This window comes from Pseudopodoces humilis, chromosome 18 (genome assembly GCF_049639895.1).
Source record: "Pseudopodoces humilis isolate 2021_Gansu_Grassland_sample_001 chromosome 18, ASM4963989v1, whole genome shotgun sequence".
Lineage (NCBI taxonomy): Eukaryota > Metazoa > Chordata > Aves > Passeriformes > Paridae > Pseudopodoces > Pseudopodoces humilis.
This window is the reverse complement of record NC_142217.1, coordinates 14,865,912-14,888,396: the sequence shown is the minus strand read 5'-3', so window position 1 is coordinate 14,888,396 and position 22,485 is coordinate 14,865,912. Positions and strand designations below refer to the sequence as shown.

The 22,485-nt window shown below is 46.5% G+C and overlaps 1 protein-coding gene across 4 annotated transcripts in view; it reads left to right on the top strand.

Annotated features, from left to right (window-relative positions):
* The window catches only part of RNF216 (ring finger protein 216), a 76,958-nt gene that overhangs the window by 47,548 nt on the left and 6,925 nt on the right, over window positions 1–22,485 (top strand). For all 4 annotated transcript variants that reach the window (XM_014252753.2, XM_014252752.2, XM_005523024.3 and 1 more), the window contains 2 exons: window positions 14,936–15,033; window positions 17,386–17,608. In XM_014252753.2, coding sequence (XP_014108228.2) covers window positions 14,936–15,033; window positions 17,386–17,608 — 321 coding nt within the window. The remainder of the gene's footprint in view (window positions 1–14,935; window positions 15,034–17,385; window positions 17,609–22,485) is intronic.

Below are 22,485 nucleotides of genomic sequence, written 5' to 3'. Positions count from 1 at the left end.
TTACTCCTGGCTGTAGCTCTAAGCTCTAGGAGATGTCTGTACTGTCCTTAGCATGCTATAGTCAAAGACTGCTTTGTGCCTGGGAAGGGCCATCACTAATGCTTAAAAATGCTTCCTCTTTTCCGGGGGGGAAAAAAAGCAGGATTCTTTGTAGTTTGTGTGAGTTTAGAGGGTGTTTTGTTCTGGCTCAGCTGCAGAGCTGTGACACCAGAGGGAGTAGGTGAGCCTCGAATAGCTGCTTTCAACAAAAACCAGCAGCAAATAATCACAGCCTTTGCAAGAGGTAAATTAAAACCATCTCCAGCCTGGAAAACATGCACAGCTCAGCATCTTTTCTTCATAAATATTTCCCTGCTGTTGAATCTCTGTAACCCCTTCAGAGCCCAGCTCTTCCCAGCTTATGTGAGCCCCCTCCTCACCATGTGCTCCCCGAGTGGCTGCTGGGCAGGGATTTTGGAACTGAGATCTGTGGCTCTGTCAGAACTTATGGGCTTGGAGAAGTCAAGACAGTGTTGGTATGAAACCAGTTTGGCTTTCCTGCATGGCATTGGTCAGCCTGACATCCCTGTGGAGCAGTTGTTAGTACTGGAGCAGTGAATTTGGGTTTTTTCCCATACGTGTTTCTGTGGCATTTAGCTGTGGAGGAGAGAGATTGGTCTCAGTGTCTTCTGTCCCACTTTAAATGTGGGGCTTGTGCAGTCTTTGCACACCCAGCAGGACCACTGAAGGAGCTGGAAGTGTGGGGTTTTACACTTGTGTGATCAAAGCCAGAAGGTGTTCTTTCCCACCTTAATGGCATTGCATCCTTGTGCTTACAGAGGCGTATGTGGAATTCTGCTCTGAGGAAGCTGAGAGCTAGCTGCCATAAGAGGGCTCCAGAGCCCTGTTCTTGACTGTGTTCCTTTGTGGAGCAATCTTCCCCTTTTTCTTTATCAGTATGTCCAAGCTGCCTTAGTAAAACCCTCTTACACCTGCTCTAAATATTCTTTTTTCTTGCACCACTCACACAGGTTATGAACCTGGGTCTCGTCATTTTAACCAGCACAACAAAAACGTTCTACAAAAATGCCTTGAGTAAAACTTATTTCTTTGAATAGAGGAAATTTGACTTAGGAAGACTCTTCCCCTTCTTCTGGTGCAGCCATAACCCCATAGCAGGAGCTGTGTCAGTCCAGCTGAAGGGAGAGAGGTTAATCTGTATGCAGGGTGCTGCCTGCCCGTCTGGTAATGAGCACAATGAGCCTGGGGATGGGCTTTGGGCAGGGGAGGGAGTCCTGTTGCCATGACAATACAAATTGCAATGCATGACTCTTCAGATAAAGGCATCACGTTTTGAAAGGAGAAAAAAAAAAATAGTGTGAAACAATAGCAGAAAGATGGTGTAAGGAAAAAAAAATAGTGTTAAATAATAGCAGAAAGATATGGTGTGAGTTCTAGCTTTGAGATGAAGCTTGGGAGAAGAAGATGGGGCTGTAGATACTAATTCTGGAATTGTTCTTCCCCTCAGGGTGTGGAGGAGCATTAAGAAAATCAGGCAGGAGCCAGGCCTCCTATGAATAAGTGTCTAGCAAGTTTTCCATGCAGATATTTGGACGTGCAGTAATGAGTTCCAGTAACAGCTGAGCTCTGACTGCACCACAGGAGGCTCTGGGACCATGCAGTGAGAGCCTGCTCACCATGAGGGTCCAGCTGGAATGGCTGGGCATGGTGCAGATGGACAACTGTCTGTATTTCTGTTGTACCTTGAGCAGGTTCCTCTGGGTTATCACTGTCTGGAGCAAAGTCAATGTGCCCTGGGAGCCAGAGGCAGTAAGGATGTATTTACAGGAAAGCCAGAGAAGTCCAGTAGACTAGTCCTGCTCTAGGGGCTTTTTAGGAATCTGCCTGCTGATCCTTTTTAGGTGCAACATTTCTAATCCTGCTGCAAGTCCTTGTTACAGACAGGTTTTGGTTTTAGTTGTGGCCAATGTAAGATCTATTTTTACCTTGAACTGGCACCTTTTTAACACAGACTCCAAAGATCACAGTAAAATGGGCTTTTTTTAACTTTTGTTCTCTCAAAACTGTTCACAAGGTGAAACTAAACTTACCCAGTTGCCTGTAATTCAGGATGTGTTATGATTCCACTGGTGTCGCAGCCAGTTGTGTTGAGCACAAATAGACATTTCAAGGAAGGATGGGATAATTAGAAGCAATCCAGTGATTCTTGTGACTGTATAAAAATAACTGGACTTTTTTAAGGATGAGTTATTTTTAGGAGCCTCGTGTCAAAAAGGGCTTGTGGGGTTTTGCATTCAAGAACAGTGAAGTCAGATGTTATACCTGCTTGGGGTTTTTTTTTCCTCGGGTTTTTTTTTCCCCTCTGAGTAAGATCTCTGCTGAGGGTCTTGCTTCATAAAATAAATTGGCACTGGAAGTTGTTGGGATAAGTAACACAGACTGGCAAGGGAACATCAGCCTCAGGTTTAGCAGTGGGACCCAAGTGGCCCAACAGTAATTAGTGAAGATCAGACTTACAGAACTATTTTAAACAATACACACAAAGAAAGCTTGCAGCCTGGAGCTGTTTGAACTGTATTTATTTTGGTGGTTTATTGTGACTTGTGGAGGGGGAACATTCTCCTGTCCTTTAATGAGACTCTGCTGTAAGCCAGGGTGTTTTTCAAGCTACTCCTGAAAAGCTGTTCTTCCAAGGGAGAGGTTCTGGGTTGGTGGTCAAAACCAAAAAGTGAAGTTTTTGTTTCCTGTTATGATATATCCTCTTGGTGCTGCTCAGAAGTCAAGCAATAGTGTTTATGTATTAAAAGAAGGGGAGAGGGTTGAGGGTCTTTCTCTGACTGCTTAGAAACATCTGACCCACCACACTAAACCCTTTCACAAAGGTACTGGGATGTAAAATGTGTTACCAAAGGTTCAGCTTATGTACCTGAACATGGATAAATGAAACTGAAGATTAAATATTAGAATATACTTTACTAGTGGGACTTCTGGAGATCACTGGGAGACCTTGCCCAGTGTGAAGCAATTTGTTGTAAGGTTTGGTGTGGGACAGAGCAGTCTTTTCTTTGATGCAAAGGGGAAGAGAACATCTTGTGTTGTTTGGTTCCCTTCTGATTGGAAGTCTCTTGTGTAAGAGGCTGGTGCTGGGAAGGGGGGAGCCACCATTCATGCATCTGGGAACCACTGTAAGAAGACACTTAGAGCCACTGCAACTTCAAAGTAGTGATTCCTTGGATTACCCTAAAATTACTAAACTCCAACTGTGTAGTTTCCTCAGAAATAAAAAAATCCCCCCCTAAAAAAAACTCCACAATAAACAATATTTTGGGATTTTTAGATGCTCTCTGAGCATGGCACTGACTTTTTTTCCCCAAGCACCATTGTGCTGTTAAGATCTTACAAACAAGCTCAGGTTAACCTTTACTTCTGAGCTCATAATCAGTTTTGTGGTTTCCACCCAATACTGCTGCATTGTTTCATGTGATTCTGAAAGTGAAACAAAAATGAAATTGTCCTGTCAGCTTTTCTTGTTGATATATCTGAAATTAGGTCCAGTGTGCTGCTGGCAAGTGATTTTAAGTGCAGGGATATCTCACCTTCATCTGTGTGTTAAGTGAGTTTAACTGTGCCTGTGATTAGTGGTGTAAATGTAAAAGAATGCTTTTTCATTAAAAAAAAAAGCAAAGTTAATGATCCTGAATGAAATAACTTCTGACTCCCCTTATTTTTGGATTGAGCATGTCCATAGTTGAGGTCAGGAATTCAGAATAATATCTGATGGAAGAAAATAGAGGTTTGTTAAACAAACATAAACATGCCACAACTAAAAGGCCAAATGCATTCTTGATGTAAATGAAATTTTCAGCTTGTTAATTCCAGCAGATGCATCAGTAGGATTGCATGGAAAGGAGCATATTGGGTCACCAAGGAAAAAAGTGCATCTACAGTGCCCTCACAGAACAGGGGATCCTGGGGCAAAACTCCCTAAAATGCCTGTTCACTGCTGCCTTTTTCTTTCCCTTCCCTTTTGTCTTCCTTCAGAAGGAGACATCTGTGCTCCTCCACTGTCTGCTGCTGGTGCCCACGTGCATCCCTGACGGAAGCGGGAGAAAAGCCCTTTAATCCTTATAAGGGGGGACGGCAGTGGCCTCTGGTGTTTCCGGAGCTTTGAGGAAGTTGCTGAAGTTCCTCTTAGTTGACTCTCCTCCACAGAAATGTGACAGATGGGTCTTTTCCTTTTATGGCCAATAACCCTGGTTTTCCTCTGCAATAAAATCCTGGGTCAGAAGTAGAAGTGAGAAGTTGGGCAGGAGGAAGAGGCTGGTCTTACCAGAGCCCAATGGGTGGGGATGGCATTTGCAACATAGTAAATTCAAAGCTAAAATAAACCAAGTTACAACATTGACCCTGAGGTGATGGGTTTGTTTGTTTGAAGGGTGCCATAGATTTTTCAGTCTTGTTGCTTAAGACAGCAATTAGGAATTGTGAGTCTCCTTAATTTCATGGGGAGAGGTTTATCTGATCCAAACCCAAGATGGTTTTCAGTGTCTGATTGAGTTTAGATAACTTTGATTGAGTCTAGATAAGCATAGGAGAACAATACACAATTCTTCTCTATACCAGGTGAATACTTCTTTATACCAGGTGAAATGTCTTGGCTTCTTATGGATGTCTCAGAGTAGTTTTCTTCCTGAACCCAAAAGAGCCATTTTCTACCCCAGTTAATGTCCTGTGCCTGATGTTTGGCACTGGTGTCACTCATTAGCTGAGAACAGGTAATGTCCCTCTGGGTGGTAATTCCTGATGCCTTGGACAGCCAAAAGCCAGCTTTGTCAGCCAATAATGTCTTTTACAAATCATCCCTGGCTACAAATGGTTTGATGAATTTGAACCTTAAAAGTATTTTTCTAATAAAGTCAATCTCCTGTTTCTTGCTAAAAGTGCTTCATATCCTGTTTCACAAGGTTAATGCAAATAGCTCATTTGGCACTTGGTTAAACTGCTCCTTTTTTAAGTGGTACAGCTCGTGTTTCTTCCATGCAAAACCTATCGGCTGACACTTTATTTTTGGTTCTTATGTGGCACTTGAGCTCTGAAATTAGGATGAAAAAAAGACAGTAACTAGTTAGGAGAGTCTCTCGTGATGCTGCCAGGATTGTTTCATTCCAGCCACCCCTCACTAGATCAGTGTCCAGTTGCAGGGCTACGGCTGGGACTTCTCTCTTGGAGAAGGGTGTTTCTATTCCTTGGTGGTGGACAGTGGGGTTTGCCATGGAAAGCCTCTTTCCTGGGGTCACTAACTGGTCAGCAGGAGCTAAATGTTTCCCCACATGATGGGGAACCACTTTGGAAGTGGTTTTTCAGTAGCATCCGCATATTCTTCAACTCTGTTTTAATGGTGGTGTGTTTGTGATCGTGTTTTTTTTCTTTTTTCCTTCCTCTCCTTGTCTTTACAATAGACATCCCAGGAAAATGAGAACAGGATCTGGAAGTTGCTCTGGGACTGGGGAAATGGCTGAAATCGGTCTGTGTCTAAATACTGTGCTGCCAAAATGGTTGATTTAATCTTTGGATATCCCACCCCCTGCGTTCTTGTCTGTGGCTTGTACCCCTGTGAGGGTGTTGGACTTAATCCTTTCAGAGGAACTGCATGTACAGCATAGTTTAATAATCCACTCTTTGGGTAATATAACCCCACAACACCAGTTTTCATCCTTACTTAAATCCAGATATACCAAAGCTTTCTGTACTTGCAGTTCTTGTATTTTTTCCTCCTGTATGGGTGTAGGAGGAGGGAGATGGTTTGTGTGTGGTAAAGGTGACCAGTGGGCCCCCATGCTGCACCAGGAGCATCATTCCTCTGTGGCCTGGGCTGTTAGGATGGCTTTCATTTCTAAAACCAGCCAGGATTCTCCCCTCAAAACCAAATTGTCATCAGCAGTACAACACGAAATATTCCAGTTGGCTTTGCTGTTGTAGTTGAGTCATGGCAGAAATTGCTGTTGGTGCTTAGGAATGAGCTGGGTCTCAAACAGATCCCTGGAGATGAGATGACCTGTGCTTTTTGAGGGTTTTTCTGCTGTTAACAGATAACAGGCTTGCAACATCTCTGATTTGTAGACAAGTCATGCCATGCAAATCGTTGAACAGCGTGCTTAATTAAGCTCATGTGCTCATGCAGGGGAAGAGGGGAACCAGTCTTCCCAATGGGTGTTTGTGAGTGTAGCAGAAAGGGAACTCTTCACTTGGCATTTCACAACACCGAGGTTGCAGGGTGCTGTTCCAGTCTCACTCCTGTTGTGTAGGGCTGTGTGTCCCACACAGCTCTGGGATCCCACAGACCTTGCAGGGGTTCCAGGAGTTGTTCCTGGCCTCTTTTTCCCGACCTCCTGCCTGCTCTCACGTGGCTGTGCGGAACTCAGCTTGTCTTGCTGCATTACCAGCTGCTGTTCAGAGCTGCTGCAGGTGCAGAGGCTCCCTTTGGAGTTGCTAACTCAGCTTAGCTTCAATGTCTGCAGATCTGAGGTGCTTTTTCTCTTACTCCAAAGCGTTTCAAATCCCCACGTTTTTTCCCCTACTAATAAAAAAGTGAATTGAAAGGGATTATATGACTTAGCTGAAAATTAAATTACAGGTTAAACAATTTTTCTACTTAGAAGCCAAAACGTGTCCTGAATTGCCCTCGTTTGGCAGGACATTGCAGCACTGCTCCATTAACCTGCCCGTCCCCCCACGGGAGTTAAGGCGGCTTGATCGGCTTTGGTTAAGATTAGGCTGGTCTGGGGGCCAGCAGCCACTTGGCTCAATGGCCTTGGGTGGCTCTGTCCCCTCTGCCCTGCTCTGCTGGGGCTGCTGGGTCCTTCCCAGTGCCCCTCTGCTCCCTGCAGCCTTGGGAAGGCACATTGTAACACCCAGGGCCAAATAACCTTAGCAGAACTTTAAAAATCACCCATAAATTGGGGGTTTGAGGGTTTTTTCACCACTTCTGCAGCAAACAGAAACCCAGGCTCAGCTGGTGGGTGCTTTAAGTACAGGAGGGAATGGGAACTCACTCAGGGGCTCTGGAAGAGGAATCAGTAAGTTGCCAGTGCATCTGTTTCCCTGATTAGTTTTCTGCTTTTTGTTGTATACTTATTTGCCTGGCATGTTTTATTATTATTATTCAGATACCTGTACAAAATAATAGGTTTTATGCTGCAGGAGGAAGTCCAGTGCATTTCTGCACTGGAGCTCAGGTGTGAACTCTTTCACCACACGGCACTTCTTGGTCATTTTGGCTTTTTTAGAAGTTCCAGCAGGCTGCTCTAGGGCCATGGGTTCTTGTTTCTCCACTGCCTTTGTTAAACACAGCGAATGAGCCGCAGGTAACTCAGTGTCACATTGGTGAAGGTGCAAGATGAAGGTTAGCAGGGCCATTTTCATACCTCTGTGGTAAATATTGTTGCTATAAATATTACAGTTACAGGGCTGACTGCCCTGTGGTTCAGTTCAGGGGTGCAAATGTGTCCTGTCTGCACAGTGCTCATGTGGGGGAGCAGAAGGTAAGAAGTAACTGAAGCACACAGGCATTAAAGCAGTAAATCTTTGAGTTTTCAAAAAGGCCAGTTATCCCTTTGCTTTCTATTTGCTCAATCCTTGCTCATTCCCCAACTTTTTTTTATATTTTATTCAGTCTGGCCTGTTTAAAGCTAGGAACACCTTACTTTGGGGGTTTCCCCTCATTTTGGGTTTCATTTCCCAGCCAGCACAAGCTGTGCTTGCCCAGTTTGAGGATAGATTTGTACCCAGACCAAAGATGTTTACCAGCATAAGTTCACCTTCCCCCATCCCTTGCTGGTGTTGTAATGATCTGGAGTGTGAAATTCTGTTGTAGGTAGAGATTGCAGTTAAAAAGGCTCTAAACTGAAAACAAGGTGTGTTAATGCTGCTAAATTACCATCAAAATTGCTATATTGCAGAGGCTCCTTAAAAAGGATTGTAGGTGTATTACATAAACCTGGGTCTCCATGCAATTTTTGATGGAGGACAGGACATCTCTGTAGCAGAGTTCCTCTTGCTGATCTTTTTGTGTTATAATAAAATCTGGGAAACTGTAGGGGGAGAGAAAACCACTGGAAAAATAGGATAGGTCTGGAAGAGGTTCTCTCCAGGTTCTACCACCCAAAGGGTAGGGGTTTGTGTCTGAGGTGAGGTGATGGGGGAATTTGTTTATCATGTGGTGGTGTAAGAGGGAAGTTTCAAAATTAACTTCAGTAATTGTTCCTCCTCTCAGTCTCACAATACATCATTAGCAGGTACCTCTGCAAATAAGATACCTTGATTTTGTTAGCCTTTACCTTCTTGGCCTCCTTGGGTGCAACCCCTGGCCTGACCTTCCGGAGTTATCCTTTAAAAATCAAGTTGCCTGTCTTGAAATCTAAATCTGTGCCTCTCCCAAGGTCTCTATTGTTTCCACCAGCTCCACAGTCAGATTTCATCACTTAGTGTTGCAGCTACTGGAAGCAGCGTCACTTTTTTTGTGAGATTGTACAGAGGATTACATGGATAACCTCCTGGATCTGCTCTGCTGAGCTGAGTACGGGAATGTGCACTGGGGGAGGGCAGGAGGGGCAGCTGCTGAGGCTTTGAACTCCTCTGCTAGTATTTAATTATTTACCTTGGCTGGGAAGGCAGTAGCTGTTATCTGCAATCAGTCCAACAGATCTCAAAGCTGTGCCTGACAGCTGCAGATGTGTTTCCAGTAGCATGTGCTGAGATTCTCTTAACTTTTTTCCTGGGAAGGAGTGATATGACCTCAGGTATAGTGATATAGCCAACGTAGTCAGTGTGAGGTCCCAGGATGTGTTTAACCTATTTAATAAAGTGGCCAAGCAGTGTTTTCCTCTGCAGATGGACTCAGGTTGGTGGGTGACCATCTCTGGGTATGTCACAGTCCACCCCATATCCAGCCTTCTCAGTGTGCTGATCTGGAGAGATGCTCTGTGTGATACCAACCTGCTCAGGGCTGGGGACTAGCTTTTGGAAGAAAACCTCAATTTTGGTGAGGAGAGCTTATCCTTGTGGGAAACACTTGTTCCTCAGCTCAGGGGAAGGCATCCTGGTGTGATGGTTGAGTGATGCAAATTTTCCAGTGCTCTTTTCTGCAGCCAACCTGTTGCCTGCACCTTTTGATGTATTTCTCATAGCCCTGGAGCTTGAGAGAAAGTAGCTTTGAAACAAACATACTTCTTTATAAACATTCCAGAGAATGAAAAAAATAACAGTTTTGTTCAAGTTCAAATTAAATATGATCTTTCTGTATGAAAGAGCTGTTTCTCATACTCGGGTTACCCTGAATGTGAGATCAAGGAGCAATTTCTTGTGCTAGTGCTGTTTCCACCTCTGGCCAGCCACAGGATCAGTGGTGCTGAGCAGCACTTCTCATGTGAAGCTGCAGATATTTTTGCTTCATAGGTCTCTAACCACTTCACCCACACCAGCAGCTGTTCTGGCCTTTTAAAGTCAAACTCTGAGGAGGGAAAAGCTTATTTTGGTTTGGTCTGTGTGTTTCAGAAACTTCTGAATTACAGATATGAGGTAGTTCTACTGACTTAGGCAAGAAGTGGGAGTTACCACACTTTTCTGGTTCTGGGATTCTGACACAGCCCAAACCTTCATGGGAATTAGCCTGGAAGGAAAAGGGCATTGAGTATCTCCAGAATCTTACAGATGGGGTGGGACTAAAATATGCTCAATTTAACAAGAACAGGCAAAACAGAAGACATTGGTTTGAGTCATAATGTTTTGTAATGGGTTTAATATATGGCTGTATAAAATCTTTAACCACTCTTTAAGATTGGAAAACATCTCCATCGAGTCCAATCTTAATTGGAAGATTCTGTGCTGTGGTACTTGGTGGGTTTTGTGTATAAATGCATGTTTTCCTTATCCAGCTTTTAACTCCCAGTCACTCTTAGGTCTCTATTTTTATGCCCCAGCACATTCTTACAGCCCAGTCCAAGCCTGTGCCTCTGCTTTATTTCTCCCTGTGACCTCTCCCCTCACAGATCAATCCATGGCTGTGCTGAGGAGAGGAAACCTCTGTTTTTTCCCAGGTTTCCCTTCCTGCTCTCGGTCCCTGCCGTGTGAGCAGCCACCGCTGAGCGGCAGCGCTGCCTGGGGAACAGCCGTGCTCCGGGGGCAGCTCCAAACCCACGGATCTCCTCCCAGCCCCTTGCTCTTTGCTCCATCACCCATCCAAGGCGTGGCTTTCCTTTCTCCACCCTGCCTGGATTTTGTGTTTGGGGTTGGTACCTGCTGCCCACCGTGCCCGCTGTGTGCGGCTCCAGGACCAGAATATTGCCACAGCAATTCACGCTGGAAGGAGCTTTCCCTGCAGTGGGCAGTCAGGGATCTGTGGTGTTGGGGTCTCCCCATCCTGTGCTGTCTGTTTGTACATCTCTAAAGGGGGGTCTCCTACCCAAATGGATTTTCTTGGGGTGGATTATAGCCTCTTTATCCCAGCTTAACATAAAGGAAATCCCAGAAACAGCCCTGAAGGAGTGTGTTCATGAGAGCTTATCCATGCTTAAAGGTTGTATTCATTTAGCCACTTCTGCATCATTTTTTAGTTAAGGTCAGTGCAGCTTTATGGACAGTGAGACTTTGTGGGGAGGAAGAATCTGTGGTTCTTTGTTTTCCACTAACTCATCTGGTTGGGAATTGCAGCTCTTTAATTAAAGCAGCACAGTACAGCCTGGCCCTGAGGTGCTGTTCTGAGGCAGTTGCATTCACATCTGCTTTTGGGTAAAGCTCGGCCTGTTTGGGGTCAGCCTGTGTCACTGCGTGTCCGAGAGCAGGAGGAAGCAGCGAATCAATCACTGGGGCTCTGTCCCAGGCTGCCTCAGCTCCCTGTCAGCCAACATCCCACATCCCATGTGTGCCATCAGCAGAGACCCCTGGAGCGTGCACCTCACCATTCCTGTGGGATTCAGGGAATCGCGGCAGCACAAGGATTTAATTACCCAGCATATGGAGAGCTGAGGGGAACTCAGAGCCACCACTGGGAGCGGAGGGCGGTGACAGCCGTGGCTGTTGTTGTTTAAGTCGAGTTTCCCCCACCCTCCCTGCGTTTTGCTCAGTCAGTAAATGGCTCCGTGTAAACTCCTACGGCACAAGCCGGCACGCGGGAATGCCGTGGGCAGTCGGGCTGGGATCTGTGCGGATCATCTGATGTTTTTGTCCATGTGGCATTTGTTTAGGTTGCAGTTGGGAAAAGTGATTTGTTACTGACTGTGGCCAAGAGAATGTGGAGACTGGCAAGGAAAAGTTGATTACATGGGATTTTTGCCCCCCTGATGAGTGGGATGGATTTGGAGAGTTATTTTTAGTTGATGATGGAGCGGGGGAAAAAGTCCAGGCTGTGTTTAAAACTGTAGCATCCATTGGTAGTACCAGCAGAAGTGCTGAGGAAAGTGGTAAACTCATATAAAACACTCCCTGCCACCTTCAGGAGGTGCTGGAACAACAAGGGTGTTGAAAGGTTGTGCTGCTCACGCTAAAAGCAAAGCATCCACCCTTGGCCAGGCTGGCCCTGAGCACAGAAAGCTGCACATCCAGCACTGACCCTGGGAACAAAGGATCCTCCTGAACCCAAACATGTTTGTGTTAATCCTGGCTGCTTCCTGGCGGGCAGCGAGAGGAAGCAGAGCCAGTGCCTGTAACAGATGTACAGTGAGGAGATTACAGGGTGCGATTAAACACCCTCTCCATCACATCCTCCCTCGGCCCGGCGCAGCAGAAATGGACTGTCCCAGGCTGCCTGCCAAGCTGGGGCAGATGTAACAGGCAGCAGATTCTTAATCTCCTGTCTTCATGCCTGGTTTGGAGCCATTCCCTAATTTCAAGATTTCTTCAGCACCTAAAGCGTGAGCTGCCTTAGCTGTACCTGCCTGCAGGGAGGAGTGGGCTGGGAGAAGGTAGGAGGACTCGTGGAATTCAGTGTCCAGAAATGATGCATTCAGCTGAAGTGCTGTTAAAGCTAAAACACAAGTTCCCCTACCTGAGTGCAGCAGGGTTTGCTAAGGGACCAAGTGCTGAAGAAGTTGGGAAGGATCTTTATTTTGGTGGTCTGAGTTGCTTTTTGGCCACTACACTTGGAGTAGATGATTTCAGGTCTGGGAAGGACTTGTTCCCTCTTTGTGGGTTTAGGCGGTGCCTTATATTGCTGTAGCCAGTCTTGATGCCAAATGCTGCTCTTCTCATGGAAATAATCTAGGTTGGTTGCAAAAAATCAGCTATTCCACTGCATGTTTAGGTTCATTAATATGGTAATGGGAGAGTATCTTCCATTATCAAACAAAGAGCTGGTTCTGAAGTAAAAGAACCCTTTGTGGAAATTGTAGAGTTCAGAATTATCATTGTGTGATATGTGCAAAACCCTCATCAGCCAAGTGGGTTGGGTTTGACTCAACAAATTAAAAAAGGACACTTTGCTTGGGCAAGGGCTGTGATCTCAGTTGTGGTACCAGAGCAGTAGCTGTTGTCTGAACCATGGGCTTCCTCCTGAGTTCCGTGTGAAGGGATCCAACAATGTGCCATTGTTTTGGGTAGAATAAGGGGAAAAATCCAGCAGGTTCTGCTAATGACGTGTGTGGTGCCAGAGTCTCCCATGGAGAGGCCGTGGCTCAGTCAGAGGCAGCACCAGGTGACACTCGGGAGTCAGGAAGCCACAGGACTGTCCCCTTCACGGGGTGCATTGGCACAGGCACAGCTGCCTGTGGGTTTGCAGCTCCTTGAGGACAACACAACTTGGGAGGGATCCCAGAAACGCGCACAGCTGCGGTGGCACCCGCTGTGCCGCAGTCACACGGGGAACCGGATACCTCCTGTCGTGCCATCCCAGGAATCTACATGGCCATCCCTCTTCCCTTTCTCCTTGCCTGCACAGAAATCCCTTCTCCTGAGTGCAGGAGACAACTGTTTGGCAAATAACAGCAGCCTGGGCTCCAGGGAGAGCATTGTTTCCAATAGCCACCAGGCTGGAGGCAGGAGCAAAAGGGAATGACTTGGGATGAGGGTCTAAGCGACACCATCTGCTTCAGAAGGGCATCGTTTGGGCAGCAGAGGAGGCTCCTGGAGTTAAGTAATTGGGAATAGCAGGCTTCTGGCTGGAAAATGTGCCAGCCCTCCTGGCAAAAAGCTGTTAAATCTCTGTTGCTGGCGTGTGGAAGCAGTTCTGTGTAACAGGGCTCCAAAGGCTCTTTTTAACCCTTGGTGTACATTAAAAAAACCCTAAGGCACTTTTGATCTTGGAATGGCATGTGGCCAGGTGTTGGGAATAAAGGGGAAGGTGGGTCCTCATGGAGGTATTTGAACAGCTCTGAGTCTGATCCTCTGTGCCGCCAACAGCCAGATGTGGCCTGCCAAAAATGCACACAAAATGGTGCCTGTTTTAACAGCTTTAACAGGAAAATGCAGGGTGTGATGAATGATTCATGGAAATCAATAGAACCCGAGGCATTTACTGCCCCTTAAAACCAGTGCCTTCCTGCCAAGGGCTGCATTTGCAAGGTGAGTGATGACAAAATCCTCTGCTGCGTTTTGGGATGCAGTCACACGCTTGGCTCCACACTTGCTTCAGCCCTTACCCCGCTGTCTGCAAACACGTCCGGCTCACCAGCCAGGCCCAGGAGCCTTTCATTCTCCAGATGAAAGCACCAGCAGTTGGGCATCTCCCAGCGAGCACAGATACAAACAAGGCCCCACTTTGCATCCCCCCCCTCCTAGGGTGGCTTCCTTGGAAGCTTTGGCCTTCATCCTGTTTGTCTGATTCACGATCAAAAGAGTGTTGCTGCCTACGTGTGTCTTGAAGCATTTTCTTCTTTCATATCTCACATAAACGTCCAATTTCTTCATTAAAATAAAATGAAAGTAATGCAGTCAAGTGACATCTATCTCTGCAGTGCTCGTATTTTGCTGATTATGAGAGCAGGGCTGGGCAAAGCTCTTTTGGGACCTTTTCTGGTGTGCAGGTGAAGAGGATGCTACATAGCCAGATGGGTTTTCCTGCCAGGGGGAAGGTTGATCTAAGAGTCCAAGTCCCAGCCATCCTGAAGATGAAACACTTGGATCATAAAACATGTACTTTTTTCAAGTCTGATCTGGAGGTTTTTTAATCTTCCTCAAATTAAAGAAAAATCTCTTGTTTGACCCAAAACAAAATTGTTTTCTTTGGCCAGCCAACTGAAAAAAATTAGCTCTGTCCCTAGTGTTGGTCCAAGCTCCCTTCCCAATTGTGCCTCCACAGCAATCCTGCTCCATGCAACTCTACCAGTCCTGGATTAGAGCCCTGTTGCTAAGGAATTTGCAAGAACAAGAGATTTCATCCACTTGCTCTTAGTCCAGCTATTCTGGTTAAGTTTGTAAATATTTGTTCATTTTCCACCTTGGTTTTATGGATGTTTGTCCACATTCTGTGTTTTTCAGCTGTTTAATCATTTATTTTGTCAGATTTTGCAAAACAATATATATATATTTGCTTGTGTGCCTGGTGAAGCTGAGGTTTTGATGTAACTTTCCATCAATGGTAGAATTAGAAGCCCTTTATATGAAGGTGAAGGATTTTGGTCAGGAAACAGATGAACTTGATGTCCTTTTGCCACATTTTTACCTCTGCAGTTTCCTCTGGTTTGTGACTGGTGAACCTGGTAGCTGTCCCATGAGTTTTAGGTGATTAGGATTTATGGATTAGTTTTCTATCTATTTTCTTGTAACTTGGAAAGATCTTTGGTTCCCATTAGCTGTGGCCTTTGGTCTCCAATGGAGGACCAACCTGGCAGCCCCACCCTCACCTGAGAACCTGCAGTTAGATGGGGGAATTTTTACAGTTCTTAAAACTGTTAGTAGTGTGCTGAGTCTTTTATTTTCTTCCTTTAATGTTTGTTTTCCTCCTCAGGAAACATGTCGGAAGTGCCAGGGGCTGTGGAAGGAGCACATGAATCTCACCTGCGAGCAGCTGGCTGAGAAGGATGACATCAAGTACAGGACATCCATGTAAGTGAAACTCCACAAAAACAGGGGAAAACAGGGAGGTGAATGGACTGGGAATGACAGTATATTATTCCTCAGTTTCTGCTGGCTGTCACTGCCTTCCCCAGGAAGGTCCTGGGGATGGCAGAGCTGAGGGGTCAGACAGCTCCCAGGATGGGATTTCTGTCTGTGAAAGATACTTGGCAGCAGATCCAGCTGGTAATTTGAGAACGTGGGAAAGTTGTCACCAGCCCAGCCTGCTCCTCTGGCTGGCCCAGTGTCTGCAGGCTGGCACCTGGTCCTTCTCAGAGGTGAGAAACCCCCATTAGCATTGCTGGGGGGAGAAGGGAGGTGGTGTACGGAGGCAGAGGAGTGGATTGAGTCACAGCAGGTTGTTATTACCCTTTGAAAATCTGGAGTGGAGATCTGCACTGTTTGCTCAGCTGCTGCTTTGTGGGTGAGGATGTTTTTTCCTCCAGAAGCTTTTGCCTGTTTCTAACCAGTTTGTAGGAATTGTTACAAAGTGCAGTCACATTTTGAAATATGCACATGTAAATCCTGACTGTTACCCTAAAATCTTTTGCAGTTTGATTTCTCTCTTATCTACAGTAAATGCCAAAATCCTCTGTCTTTAGGAAACAAGGGAATTTTCATCCATGCAGCTAAATGTCTGTTGCAGGCAAGTGGGACTTGCCCACATTGCCCAATCCCTTCCTCTCTGATTTAGAGTCTGTCTGGCATGAGTAGAGGTTGTAAAGCTCCACCACTGGGATTTGAATGACTGTTGCTTGCTCATCCCACAGTCCCTAATTCAGAACAAAATCTTTACAGATTTGATATGACTTTTTTTTCTCTGTTGATCCTTTCCCTGTAGGAAAGAGGGATGAGAGGGAGGAAGAACGAGTTGTCATGTCCCTAATAAGGAAAAAAATACCAGTTTCAAAACCTTCAGCAGATTGTGTCTGTGGATAGATGAGTCTTAACTGCCTGATACAATAAAAACTTCCTTTTGAAGCCCTGCATAAGGAAAGGGAAGCCCAGCTGGAGTTCAGGCTAAACTTCCTGCCTTGCTCAAAGTTTCCAAAAAAAAAAATCTGCATTGCCAGCATCCTGTTGAGTGGCGGAGGGAAGAGCAGCTGCAGCTCCACAGAAAGTCACTCTCAAGTTGGGGTTTTTGTGTCTATTCTTAGCACATCTCCATGTGCCTGTGTGCAGGTTGTGCTGGTTATAACTGTGTGGGAACCTTGGGTGTCTGCAAGGCTGGGAAGTTCCCACCTCACCATTCCCTGCTCCTCTGGCTGTGCTGATGAAGCAGTTTGTGGGGCTGTGCTGTAACCTGGTTCGCTGCTGTGGTCCTCAAAAACACCTCTCTGCCATCTCCCAAACATTTGTTAACTTTGCAGATGCACTGAAGCAGCTGGGTGGAGATCCCTGGCTAAGGATGGTCCTTCCTCAGTGTCAGAAGAATTGTGCTTCCCTCCATGAAAACTCGCTGCCTTTGCTCTGCTGTCATCAAATTTCACTTCTAGATTGTGAATTGAAGTGTAACGTGATCTCCAGCGGTCAGAAAATTGGCCCTCAGAATGATAATTTATATTCTTAAGTCTTTTAATTAAATGACCCGGCCTTTCTTAATTTCTGTGCCAAAACAGTCTTGCTGTGAGCTGAGTCTGTGCTGGAGCGTGTGTCGCTGCCAGGGTGTCCCTTGGGAACAAGGATTGAGCTTTGTCCTGGATTCCCACTTGTGCTCTGGTAGATGAAAACCCATCTCTTAAACTTTAAGCAATAACCCCTGCAAAATTTACGTAGGGAATCTCAGAGAAAAGATAACGCCTCTGTGGAGAAATGTGATTATTTTTTAGTTACTGATTTAAATTTAACAAACACTAAGTAAATCTGGGGCATAGCAGCCAGGCTTGGAAAAGAAATATGTGGTCGTGGCAACTTGGTAGCCAGAGCAACAACCAAACATAAAAGCTGGAGGTGACAGCCAAATGTTTGCTTTTCTTGAACTTTATCTCCTTGGCTTTATTTTCCTTCAGACAACTCAAGCATCCATGTGCCCTTTGGCCCTTGAACTTGCATCTCAAATTCCTCTCAAGCCAAAGCCTGGTGCTTTGGCTCTCATGGAAACCAGGATCAGGGCTGCAGCATGCAGCCAGTGATTGACTTTTTTTAGTTTATTTTGTTCTTGAGTTGTCATGGGCTGGCTCCAAGTGGAGCTGAGCCCAGACCTGCTTGGAACAGCGGTGAACTTGGGGACAGAATCAGAGGGAAGAGGAGGGGGTTAAAGCCTTGCTGGGGTAGTGTAACAGTAATTTTATCACAGGCTGGTGAGTGCAAACACCCCTTTGCTAATTCTCCCTCATCTTGCAGAGAGGAGAAGATGACAGCTGCCCGGATTAGGAAATGCCACAAGTGTGGGACGGGCCTGATTAAGTCGGAGGGCTGTAACCGCATGTCGTGCCGCTGCGGTGCCCAGATGTGCTACCTCTGCCGGGCTGCCATCAACGGCTATGACCACTTCTGCCAGCACCCCCGCTCTCCTGGGGCACCCTGCCAGGACTGTGCCAAGTGCTCCCTCTGGACAGACCCCACAGTAAGTAAAGAAGGATTTCTGTGAATGATTCTCACTCTGGTTTCAATCACAGTTCACACCGGCACATTGCAATACACACATTCCACAGGGGGAAAATGCTTTTAGCCAGCACAACTTTTACCTTTCCCAAGGCAGCTACACTGGGATCCTGCAACAGCACAGAGTCACATCTGACCACAGCTTGGAAGGAGCTGGTGTTGCTTCAGGGAGAATCAGCTCCTGTCAGATGAGGGCTTTGGCTGGAAGTGCTCTGAGTGCTGTTCTGGAGAGCGAGGCTTATGGAAGGAGCTGGTGGGGGGAGCAAGTGCTGGCACCAGGCACAGTAGCCAGCATTGGGATTATTGGGACTCATTCCTACTTTTGCAGCTGAAATGGTGTTGGCATGGCTTGGCATCTGGAGGCAAGAGGAATTGCGGTTTTGGTGCCCAGATGATCTGACTGCTGGCTGTGAATCCTGTCACAAAGATGGACCCATCAGAAAACTGTCTGCAAGCCCAGAATTGTAGTTGGGCCCATTCTTAGGGTTGTTGTCAACAGCTGCAGAGGGAGAGCTGAAGCGTGGAGTGAGCTGTGAGAGAAGCTGTAGTAATTTAATACAGCTCATATCTGTGACAGGCTTGGGAAAACTTGCTGCAGCAAGTAAGTCTCTGTAAATAGAGGTCTTCAATACTGTAAATCCAGGAGTGTTGGAAGAAGCAGGAGTTGAATTTCCTGATTTTAGCAAAGCCATAGAGCAACATGAATGTGGATCTCCTTTCCAGGGCTTGCCTGAATTTCCTTTTTCCTAGTGGTTCTTTGTCTTGGGTCTCTGCAGCTTTCCAGGCTGTTCCCAGCCCCCCTGTCTGCAGGGAATGTGAACAACCCTGCATCTGCACAGAGCCAGGGAAAAGCCACTCTAAATCTCTCCTTTCTGCCTCCAGGCTCTGGGGGATCTCCCAGCAATGTCACAACCAGCATAAACTTCCAAGTCTTCTGCTTGCCTGCTTTTATTCCCTGAATTATCCAATGTGAGCTGTTAAACTACACACAGACACCTCCTTGCAGGCACCCCTGTAGCGTTTCTGACACCTGGTGCTGAGTTTCTTGGATTCCTGTCCCACTCCTCCTCCTTTTCCAGCAGGATGCGATTCAGGGCTCGGCAGCGCTGGCATCCGTCGTTCCCGTCAGGCTGCTGATTGTGCTGGGGGGTGGCATTTGTTCAGAGCCAGAGAAAACATGAGGCCTCTCAAAAAAGCTCGTACTGTACTTTCAAATAAATAAATAAATAAGCAGCACAAAGAGGCCACTGTCACCAGGCCCTTTCCACCTCTCTAATTAACCAATGTTGTGGCAAAGAAAAATTTCCCACTGTCAGCACAGAGCCAGCACTGCCTGCTCTTTTATTATTTGATTATTTTTTGGATGATGGAGTGCTGGTGGCCTGGGGAGGTGAAGTTGGGTGACTGTCCTTGCTGCAGTGCAAAGAGTAACACAAAACTCAGCTGTTGGCTTGAAGCTGTGATGATAGTGGGTACCTGTGTGCATGGTCCTCCCTCATAATGGGCTTAGGGACACCAACCCCAACCCCTCCAGGGTGATCTGTGCTCTCATATGGGATGTGGAAACAGGAGTTAGCCTGGTAGATGTAAAGAGGGAAACAGAATTTGAGTCTTGACAAGGAGATTTGAAAGAGCAAGAAACCATTGCATCAGTAGTGTTCTGTCCTTTGCCAGGGATAATGTCCATCCAAGGCATGACCTTTGAAGGATCTGGTTGGAGTCTAAATCCCTATTATTTACAGCAAAATTCAGGTTTCTTAAAAATAGGGAACCTTTGTTCTTTTCCAAATGTTTAATGTTTTCCCAGTCTGAAACAATTCTTCTGAAAGTATAAGTAAACCTATTCATTAGCTTGGGTTAAAAACAAATTAAAGACAGTCCTCTAGGAATGGCAGCATCTGTTAGTCTTTGTCTCAAATGATCTTGAGAGAGTAAAGCAGAGGCTTCAAAATTTCCCATAATTAAAGGTTAGTTAAAATCTTGTCCCTAAGCTGTAATCAGGCTGGAGTACGATTTAAAAGTATCGGTGCAATATTTGCTGGCTCTGAGACAAGCTGCAGTCGTGCTGTGATGAGCAGCTTTGGGGGGGCAGGCAGGAATTGTTAAATCCCTGCATTCCTTCTGGAGCTAATTGGTGCCCTGCACCCCTGTAGGAGGTGCCAGGAGCCCTTCCCAGGAAGCTGCTTGGCCAAAAGTCCTCGTGTCCCCCAGTCCATGCAGGCTCTGGCTCTGCAATGATACCAGAGACAAAGCTCAGGAGGGAGCAGTGGGAATAAAGCTGTTAGAAAGCATCCAGAGGTGGAGGGCCTTGAGGGGAAGCTGTCTGATGAGTGACTGAGGTTATTTGGTTTGTTCAGCTGGAGGAGACTGAGGGGACACTCATCAGGGGCTGCAACTCCTCCTGAGGAACAGCACATGGGCAGCTCCAGTCTCTGCTCCCTGTGAGCAAGAACAGGACCCAGGCAATGGTCACGGAGGTTTAGGGTGGAGATTAGGAAAAGGTTCTTCCCCCAGAGGGTGCTGGGGCACAGCCCAGGCTCCCCAGGGAATGGTCACAGCCCCATGGCTGCCAGAGCTCCAGGAGTGTTTGGGCAACACCAGGCACAGGGTGGGGTTGTTGGGTGTCCTGTCGAGAGCCAGAGGTTGGACTTGATGATCCTTGTGGATCCCTCCCAACTCAGGACACTTTATGGTTCTATGAAATGGCTCTGGGTTGCAGGGGCTGTGTTTGCCCTGATTTTTAAATATCTGTAGCAAACCTAAGGCTATTTGTGTGCGTTTCATCCAGTTTTTACAAATCCTGGGGTGCAATGTGATGAATGCATTCTGGCTGTTTCGGTAAACGAGGTTCTGCTCTCAAATGCATTATTTTGAATTTAATACTCATCTTTGGGCTATCAGTAATATTGTGCAGGGGCTTTTTTTTTCCCTTTAAAGTTTTAAGATGTTTTTAGTAAACTCTTAAAACCCTCCCAAAGGCCCATCGTTAAAGTTCAAAGCAGAAGACTAATAATCATGAGGTGTTTGCAATTATCCTTTCTTCTGGTGTTATAAAAAGATGATGTTGAGAGAAGACTGTGTAAAACTTCAATTGCATCAAGGAAATGCATAAAGTGCACAGTGCTGCCTTTAGGATTTGGAAATGGGGTGGGAGGGAAGCTCCCCTAAATTTAGGATATGGGGCTTGTGGTGGGTTTGGGGATTTTTTAACTGCTATAAAACAACCCAATCATAAGCACATGGTTTAATGCAGGGAATTCACAGAAAGCAATCGATGTGGAATGCCTGTTGCAAAAATAACTCTGCATTTCTCGAACGCCGGCGTGTGCTTCGTCCCCATGCCGGCCCCCCTTTTCCTGCAGCGCTGCGGATGCCCTGTTCCAGTTACAACACAGCCTGCTTTTATCCCTGCTTCCTGCTGCATGGAGGAGCACGCCGGAGACAGCCCATGCCTGTTCTTGCTCAGGCTCTCCGCAGCTGATCTGGGAATGATTTGAATCAAAACCCCTTAGTCCTTTGGAAGCCTCCGTCGTCAAAAATCATTTCAAGTTTATTAGGAACGGCTGCGGCCACACGTACGTGGAAGAAAGAAAGGAGTAAAGAGGCAGAAAGGGGGAGGCAGCGGTGCTGAAGCACTTTCTAAAGTAGGGGAGGGGGTTGCAGAGCCCAGAAATAGGCACCAGGACTCTTGTTTTCCCTCTTTTCAGGAGGTGGCAGCCACTTCCCGGTGACACTTAATAATTAAAGATAACGAGAAGCGCAGGAGATAAAAACAGAGCTTTCAAAAGCTCCCTGGATGGCACTTTTGTTCTGGGCAGAGGAGGTTTTATTTGGGGGGAGGTTGTCTCTGTGTGACTTGCGGAGCTTTTATCTCCTTTGCTGCTGTATTTTCTCATTCCCAAGGGCAGTTTGTTTCTCCAGCAGCTCTTTCTGCTTGTGGCAGGCCCCGTGTGGATGCTGGGTGAGGCTCCTCTGCAGCAGCATTGTTGGAACAGGCCTCCCTGCCATGAAAAGGTGCCTCTCTTAGCAACCCAGCCCCGCTCCTCGGCTAATCCATCCACACACCGAGCCATCCGTTCCGCTGTGATTGGCTCCGTGCTCGCCGCATTCCCTGGATTCAATGGGAGAGGGCTGAAAGGAAAAGCCTCCTCCATGCAGAGAGCCTTTCCCAGCTGGGGGATGGCAAGGGCAGGCTCCCACACTGGCCAGGGATGAGCATTTGTTTGTCTTGGCTACAGGATGGGATGCACAGGGCATCCCGCTGCTGGCTCTGGGGCAAAGCTTGGTCCTGTTTTGTCACTTGGAAACACAGCTTCTGCTAATGACCACGTCTGCTTTCTGCAGATAAAAAGGGTGAATGCATCTCAGAGATCCTTTGCATTTTCCTCTTGGCCACCTCCCTTCTCCCGTGATGCAGCAGAGTGTGGGGAAGGGCCACGTTGTAGCATTGCCCTGCATTTCTTCTCTGGGAGAAAAGCCAAATTTCATCTTTGCTCAAAAAAACTGCCCAGTGCTGAGACCCCCCCCAGGGTTGGGAGGTTGCTTTTTTCTTTTTTCTTCTTTATTTCGATTTTTTTTTTTTTTTTGTCTTGCTGTAGGCAAGGCAGCTGACAGGAAGATGACTGTTAACTTGACAAGATAAATGCCTTCAATCCACAGAGCCTGTGAACAGGCCATTAAAATTATAATCTAATCCTTTATTAAGGGACTTGAACCCGCTCAGGGAAACGGACACAAGAAGCTTTTGAAATCCTTCTGCAGCCTCCACCCCATGTGATGTTAAAAGGTTTCTCACCACAAACCAGCCATAAGTGTGCTAATGAAATCTTAATTTTCAGT